This window comes from Myotis brandtii, unplaced genomic scaffold (assembly GCF_000412655.1).
Source record: "Myotis brandtii unplaced genomic scaffold, ASM41265v1 scaffold410, whole genome shotgun sequence".
Classification (NCBI taxonomy): domain Eukaryota; kingdom Metazoa; phylum Chordata; class Mammalia; order Chiroptera; family Vespertilionidae; genus Myotis; species Myotis brandtii.
In genome coordinates this window covers 2,399,801-2,408,194 of record NW_005365764.1, presented here as the reverse complement: position 1 = coordinate 2,408,194, position 8,394 = coordinate 2,399,801, and the positions used below count along the sequence as shown (strand labels likewise).

Here is an 8,394-nt window from a genome sequence, read left to right as displayed (position 1 = left end):
GGTTTCTGGGGTTTTGTTTAGCTTCTATATTTGCAACATAGTTGCTTAGAGTTGCAGCTGAGAGGCCGGCAAGTCAGGCGGGGAACGTTGGAGTCCGCCGTCACTGGAGCAAGCAAGCCTCCCTGTTCGCTTCAGTGCAGGGCTGCCAGCCGCCATCTTGGCTGGCAGTTAATTTGCATATCACCCTGATTAGCCAATGGGAAGGGTAGCGGATGTACTGCTAATTACCATGTTTCTCTTTTATTAGATAGGATATATAAAATTTTTAAATGGCTCTTCTACCTTTTTAAAAAAAAAAGATCTATTAAGTATTTTTTTAATGAGCCAAGGATTTAAGAAAATGTTTTTCCAGAGAAGATACACAAATGGCCAGTCAGCACATGAAAAGATGCTCAACATCATTAGTCCTTAGGAAAATGCAAACCAAAACCACAATGAGATGCCACTTCACACCCACTGGGATGGCTGCAGTCACAAAGGCAGACAACAGCAAGTACTGGCGAGGGCGTGGAAGGAGAAACGGGCAGGCTCACACCAGGCTGGTGGGGATAGGAATTAGATTGGGCTGAGGAAACCAGTGGCGGTTCCTCAAAAATGTAAGCATAGATTTATTGTTTTTAATCTTATTTACTGATTTGAGAGAGAGAAAGAAAGAGAGGAGAGAGAGAGAGAGAGAGAGAAATCGACTTATTGTTCCACTTATTTATGCATTCATTGGTTGATTCTCATACATGCTCTGACTAGGGATCGAACCCACAACCTTGGCATATCAGGACAACTCTCTAACCAACTGAGCTGCCCAGCCAGGGCCAAACATAGATTTACCTATGATCCAGCAATCCACTCCTACATATCTACCCGAGAGAACTGAAAACATATGTCTACACAAACACTCATATAGGATCAGAGCAGCTCTATTCATTACAGCCAAAAAGTAGAGATACCCAAGTGTCCACCGACATCACAAACAAAACGTGGTCCATCCATGCAATGCAATCATGTTCAGCCGTGAAAAGCAGTGAAGTGCGACACCTGTTCTGTACGGATCAGCCTCGAACACGCTACAGTTAAGGAAGCCGGACACTAAGCCACACACCCTGGGATTCCACTTCCATGAAATGTCCAAGGTAGGCAAGTCCACAGAGACGGAAAGTGGGTGGAGGGGATGGGAGGAGGGAAGACTTAGGAGGCAATGGGTTTCTTTGGGGGGAGGTAGAATGTTCTGGAATTCGATGGTGGTGGTGGTGGCACAGGGTGAGTCCAGTATAATAAAATCACTGCACTGTACACTTTAAAATGGTGAATTTTAGCCCCGGCTGGATGGCTCAGTTGGTTAGAGCATCATCCTGATACTCCAAGGTTATAGGTTTGATCCCCAGTCAGGGCACATACAAGAATCAACCAGTGAATGCATAAACAAGTGGAACAACAAATTGATGTTTCTCTCTCTCTCTCTCTCTCTCTCTCTCCCTCTCTCTCTCTCCCTCCCTCCCCCCTCCCTCTTTCTCTCTCTCAAAGTTAATCAATAAAATATTTTAAAATAGTGACTTTTACAAACTAGATGAACCACAATATCCCAATTATGTTAAAATTAAGGCGCTAAGCCCTAACCGGTTTGGCTCAGTAGATAGAGCGTCGGCCTGCGGACTCAAGGGTCCCAGGTTCGATTCCAGTCAAGGGCATGTACCTTGTTTGCGGGCACATTCCCGGTGGGGAATGTGCAGGAGGCAGCTGATCGATGTTTCTCTCTCATCGATGTTTCTAACTCTCTATCCCTCTCCCTTCCTCTCTGTAAAAAATCAATAAAATATATTTTTTAAAAAATAAGGCGCTAAGTATTAGAAGGTCTGCACATGAGGCCCAGGTGTGCAAACTCCTTTTATTGTCACCTAGAGCACATATATTAAAAGGGTCACTAAATACTGTTACACAGCGCAATGTTAGCAGCTATGCCTTTGCTAACTTCTATTAGGGTAACCAATTACTATTCATCTTGTTAATAATCATGTGCTAAACCTACAGGGCACAAAGGATACAGATAAAGAGCGTTCACTTTTTTCTATTAATAATGTCTGGTAGTTATTAGTTAGAGGGAGCACAAAGCAAGCCCAGCAATGACTGACTGTCCTTCTCCATGCTTGCAGTCTGACCATGCTTTGAAATCTTATAGACTTCGGTTTTGTGGTGACCTGAGCATTTGCTGAATTAAGCACTAAGCATTTAAAAATACCAAACAGGCCCGGTCAGCATGGCTCAGTGGTTGGACATCGACCCATGAACCAGGAGGTCACGGTTCAATTCCCAGTCAGGGCACATGCCTGGGTTGTGGGCTCAATTCCCAGTGGGCCGTGCGCAGGAGGCAGCCGATTGATTGATGTTTATATCTCTGTATTTTTGAAGTGGTTGTGAGAGGCAGCAATTTCCAGTGTTTACCTATGCCGCCATCTTGGTTTCTCCTCTCTCTCATTATTGATGTTTCCATCTCTTTCTTCCTCTCCCTTCCTCTCTGAAATCAATAAAAATATATTTTTTAAATAAAGAAAGAAATAAAAATACCAAACATACCTAATGCATTATGAAAAAAATTGTTAATGGTGACTTTCATCTCAAATAGAAAAGTCACTGGTAAAAGTAATGAATGAGTGAACGCAAACATCCCTGGAGAACAGTGAGGGGCTTCCTTGGCCAACCAGAAATGACAGACTCCCTCCAGCGTGGGAGGCAGATGGGACTGATGGAAGAAGGAGGCCACAGCCCAAAACATGTCCCAGAGGACTGTGCTGGGAGAGGCCCCGGGTGCTCCAGTCTCTGCGTGGGGGCCCAGCAGGGACGGGCCCCAGGGAACCGGACAGGAGCGTCCAGGCGGGTCAGTGTCCCAGATTCCTCATCCGCTGATGCCGCGGAGCTGGAAGCCACGCATCTCCCCAAGGAGGCTCTGGGGGGAGGGAGCTGGGCAGTGCCCTGGGGCTGGTCAGACCTGGGAGGAAAAGACCCTGAAACCCAGAAGACCAGCCACTGGCAGACCTGCCCCTCCCACCTCCCCCACGGCCACTGGAGTGGGTTCCACAAGGAAACCAGCACGAAGATGAAAGGGCCCCAATACCTAGGAATAAACTTAACTAAAGAGGTAAAAGACCTCTACTCAGAAAACTACAGGACGTTGAAAAAAGAGATAGAGGAAGACATAAACAGATGGAAGAACATACCATGTTCATGGATTGGTAGAATCAACATCATTAAAATGTCCATACTACCCAAAGCAATCTATAAATTCAACGCACTTCCCATTAAAATACCAACGGCATACTTCACAGATCTAGAACGAACTCTCCAAAAATTCATCTGGAATAAAAAAAGACCCCGAATAGCTGCAGCAATCCTGAGAAAGAACAAAGTAGGTGGGATCTCAATACCAGATATCAAGCTGTATTACAAAGCCGGAGGAGACATATGTAATACTCTTTGTAACACTTTAAGCAATTTAAAAAAAAAGATTAAAAAAAAAGATGAAAGGGCCCCAGACTCAAACATACACTAATGCTCGAGGAAGCAGACACAAGGGAAACAGCCTGTAGAGTCAGGACAATCAATATTCTCAGAGGAAACAGAGCCATGAAAGGGAACCCCCTACCTACCCTCACACCCGGCTGGTGGGATTGTGAATTGGTGCAGCCACTATGGAAAACGGCATTTGAAAATAAAACTACCTTATAACCCAGAAATTCCACTCCTGGGTATTTATTCGAAGAAATCCAAAACACTACATCGAAAAGATACGTGACCCCTATGCTCACGGCAGCGTTAGTCACGCTAGCTCAAAGGTGGAACAACCAAGTGTCCATCGACATGGGCAGATAAACATAGAATGGAATGTTGTTCAGCCTTAAGGGGGAAGGACATTCTGACACATGCTACCAGGTCATGCACCGTGAGGATTATGCTGAGTGAAATAAGCCAGCCACAAAAGGATAAAATTGCATGATTCCACATATATATGAACTTCCTGGAGTACTCAATTCATAGAGTAGAATGGTAGTTGCCAAAGGGTGGGGGGTGGGGGAGAGCTGAGAGCTAATGTTTAATGAGGACAGAGTTTCAGTTGGGTAAGATGAAAAAGTTCCGGTCCTGGCCAGGTGGCTCAGTTGGTTAGAGCATCGTCCTATGCTCACGGCAGCGTTAGTCACGCTAGCTCAAAGGTGGAACAACCAAGTGTCCATCGACATGGGCAGATAAACATAGAATGGAATGTTGTTCAGCCTTAAGGGGGAAGGACATTCTGACACATGCTACCAGGTCATGCACCGTGAGGATTATGCTGAGTGAAATAAGCCAGCCACAAAAGAATAAAATTGCATGATTCCACATATATGAACTTCCTGGAGTACTCAATTCATAGAGAGTCGAATGGTAGTTGCCAAAGGGTGGGGGAGGGGGGAGCTGAGAGCTAATGTTTAATGGGGACAGAGTTTCAGTTGGGTAAGATGAAAAAGTTCCGGTCCTGGCCAGGTGCCTCAGTTGGTTAGAGCATCCTCCCAATACGTCCTATGGAAAACGGCATTTGAAAATAAAACTACCTTATAACCCAGAAATTCCACTCCTGGGTATTTATTCGAAGAAATCCAAAACACTACATCGAAAAGATACGTGACCCCTATGCTCACGGCAGCGTTAGTCACGCTAGCTCAAAGGTGGAACAACCAAGTGTCCATCGACATGGGCAGATAAACATAGAATGGAATGTTGTTCAGCCTTAAGGGGGAAGGACATTCTGACACATGCTACCAGGTCATGCACCGTGAGGATTATGCTGAGTGAAATAAGCCAGCCACAAAAGAATAAAATTGCATGATTCCACATATATGAACTTCCTGGAGTACTCAATTCATAGAGAGTCGAATGGTAGTTGCCAAAGGGTGGGGGAGGGGGGAGCTGAGAGCTAATGTTTAATGGGGACAGAGTTTCAGTTGGGTAAGATGAAAAAGTTCCGGTCCTGGCCAGGTGGCTCAGTTGGTTAGAGCATCGTCCCAATACACCAAGGTTGCAGGTCCCATCCCGGGTCAGGGCACATAGAAGAATCAGCCAGTGAATGCATACATAAGCGAACAACAATTCTCTCTCTCTCTCTCTCTCTCTCTCTCTCTCTCTCTCCAAAAAATCAATAAATGTTAATAAATAAATAAATGTCATCATTTTAATGCCATAGGTTGTATTATCTTATCCTCTTAAAAATTCCTTCTTTCCATGTATGTGTAGTCTAGCTACTAGCCTACCCATTCTTCCTCTATACAGAGAAGCGTCAATCATCCAGTGATGGGGGAGGGGCAGAGTTGGCTTTCTTCCTTGCACTTCTCTATCGGTTGAATTTGGGGTAGAGAACACCTATAACTCTCACTTAATCAAATGCAGGCATTTGTTTTAAAACTTGAAAGCTCTACCAGAGAAATGCTCACAGAAATAAAGAATGGCAATACTAGTATCAAACAAAAATGGAATCCAGGCAAACACATTATGAGGAACAAAGAGGTATCTTTCATGTTGATAAAAGGTCCAACTTGCCAAGAAAACATAATGTTCATGAACATTGTACCTAATGACACAGCTTTGACATATACAAAGCAAAAATAGAACACAAGGAAAATCTGATGAAAAACAAGCATATTGAGAGATAGATTTTTTTAAAATATGTTTTTATTGATTTCAGAGAGGAAAGGAGAGGGAGAGATAGAAACATCCAGGATGAGAGAGAATCATTGATCGGCTGCCTCCTGCACCCATCCTACTGGTGATCAAGCCTGAAATCTGGACTTGTACCCTGATTGGAATCAAACTGTGACGCTCAACCTCTGCGCACACCGGCCGGGCGGGAGATAGATTTTAACAAATCTACCTCAGAAATCAACCTTTGTGAAGGTGACAAAACTAAATAAGAATGTGTATTGTTTCCATAATACCATAAATAAACTTAATCTAATAGGTATATGTAGAATTCTGTATGGGAGAAATAGAATATACATTTTTTTCCAAATACACTAAACATGCTAAGAAATATGAATATTCATTAGGCCAAGAAATCGCAACACATTTCACCACCCCCCAGAAAACCCACACAAAAGCAAAACACATACCAGGTAGCACACAAACCACATTCATGAAGCATCATAAGAAATTCACAACAAGGTGCTTATTTGAGAGAGTTCTGCTGGAAGCTCTGGGTGTCAGACCTTCACTCCAAACTCCAGGTGGGCCCCTCACCAGAGTCCTGTGACTCTGGAAAGGCCCTTAACCTCCCTCAGCCTCTGTGTCCTCGCTGTAAAGCAGGGAGAAGGAAAGAATCTTCCCCTCCGGAAAGATTAGCTCTTCCCCAAACATTAAACTCAATAAATGTGAGTCCCTCCCTTGAGGAAACATGTTAACTAAGTCTCTCCAAAAAGCATGGGTGCAAAAGGTCATGGCTGGTATCAATTCACAAATCTAGAGCGGTAAACTGAGGCACCAGGGGGCCAGGTCAGAGTGCAGTCACCAAATCTCGATGCTCCCCACCTTCTAGGTCCTGTCTCTCCCCAGACCCGCCCCCTCACTGGAAGGAGCCCTCGGGGGAGGACAGGCTCTTACCGCTGCAGGTCACGCAGGCTGTGCACCGGTTGGCCCTGTCCAGGTAGTAGTCCCGCTGGCACTGCTTCCTGCAGCCAGATGGCCCCTGCGGGCACAGATGCTGTGGGGAGGACCCTGGAAAAGAAGCGGAGAAGCTCCAGGCCAGGCCACCTTGGCAAACTCTCAGGGGCACCCCTTCTACTCTCATCCCCGAAGCCCTTCCCAGCAACACTCCTAAACCCCCCAACATCTCAGCGCAACTCATGACGGAGGCATTGATGCCCAAGAGGGCAGGCCTTGCCTCTGGTCGCCTGGCAGGCAGAGCAGCACAGGTCAGGGGGAAGAGCTGGGCCTGGATTCCAAGGCTGCCACATGACCGCAGGGATACTAAGTTAATAATAGGATCATTGAAAGGAGTAAAGGGACTGTGAAGACAAGCAACCGTAGTCCCACAGCAGTCCAGGCACACAGCAGGCACTGGGCAAGCACAGTTTGGGGTTTTGTTTTTTACTATATTTTTATTGATTTCAAAGAGGAAGAGAGAGGGGGAGAGAGATAGAAACATCAATGATGAGAGAGAATCGTTGATTGACTGCCTCCTGCACGCCCACACTGGGGATCAAGCCTGCAACCCGGGCATGTGCCCCGACTGGGAATCGAACCGTGACCTCCTGGTTCATAGGCTGACACTCAACCACTGAGCCACGCTGGCTGGGCAGGAGCACTGTCCTGTCATTATTACTGGGGTCCCCTGCACTGTGGGAACTGGGGAGCCATAGTCCTAATCCAGCCTGACTGAGAGGCTGGCAAAGCACCCAGGAGTCCCTGATGGGAGAGGCATGATGCTGAGACCAAATGCATGGGGCAAATGTGTTGGGAAAGTCCTGGATGTTCACTGGGTGTTCACCTGTCCTGCCCCACTTTATGTCTGTGAGTTCTAGCCGGGATGTCTCCCACAGCCCTTCCAATTGAGCACGTGACCCAGGCAGGCCAATCAGAATGCTTCATCCTTCCACATGGCCAAGGCAGGCCAATCAGAATGCTTCATCCTTGAGGATGGACACATGATCCAGGCAGACCAATCAGAATGCTTGGCCAGACCACCTTGGCAAACTCTCAGGGGCACCCCTTCCACTCTCATCCCCGAAGCCCTTCCCAGCAACACTCCTAAACCCCCCAACATCTCAGCGCAACTCATGACGGAGGCATTGATGCCCAAGAGGGCAGGCCTTGCCTCTGGTCGCCTGGCAGGCAGAGCAGCACAGGTCAGGGGGAAGAGCTGGGCCTGGATTCCAAGGCTGCCACATGACCGCAGGGATACTAAGTTAATAATAGGATCATTGAAAGGAGTAAAGGGACTGTGAAGACAAGCATGCGTAGTCCCACAGCAGTCCAAGCACACAGCAGGCACTGGGTGAGCACAGTTTGGGGTTTTGTTTTTTACTGTATTTTATTGATTTCAAAGAGGAAGAGAGAGGGGGAGAGAGATAGAAACATCAATGATGAGAGAGAATCGTTGATTGACTGCCTCCTGCACGCCCACACTGGGGATCAAGCCTGCAACCCGGGCATGTGCCCCGACTGGGAATCGAACCGTGACCTCCTGGTTCATAGGCTGACACTCAACCACTGAGCCACGCTGGCTGGGCAGGAGCACTGTCCTGTCATTATTACTGGGGTCCCCTGCACTGTGGGAACTGGGGAGCCATAGTCCTAATCCAGCCTGACTGAGAGGCTGGCAAAGCACCCAGGAGTCCCTGATGGGAGAGGCATGATGCTGAGACCGAATGCACGGGGCAAATG

General features: G+C 46.8%; 1 protein-coding gene across 1 annotated transcript in view; it reads right to left on the bottom strand.

Moving 5' to 3' along the window:
• The window catches only part of TNFRSF8 (tumor necrosis factor receptor superfamily, member 8), a 44,790-nt gene extending 37,991 nt beyond the window's left edge, over nt 1–6,799 (bottom strand). The window contains exon 1 of the mRNA XM_014545456.1: nt 6,613–6,799. Coding sequence (XP_014400942.1) covers nt 6,613–6,799 — 187 coding nt within the window. The remainder of the gene's footprint in view (nt 1–6,612) is intronic.
• Between the last annotated feature and the right edge of the window lie 1,595 nt (nt 6,800–8,394).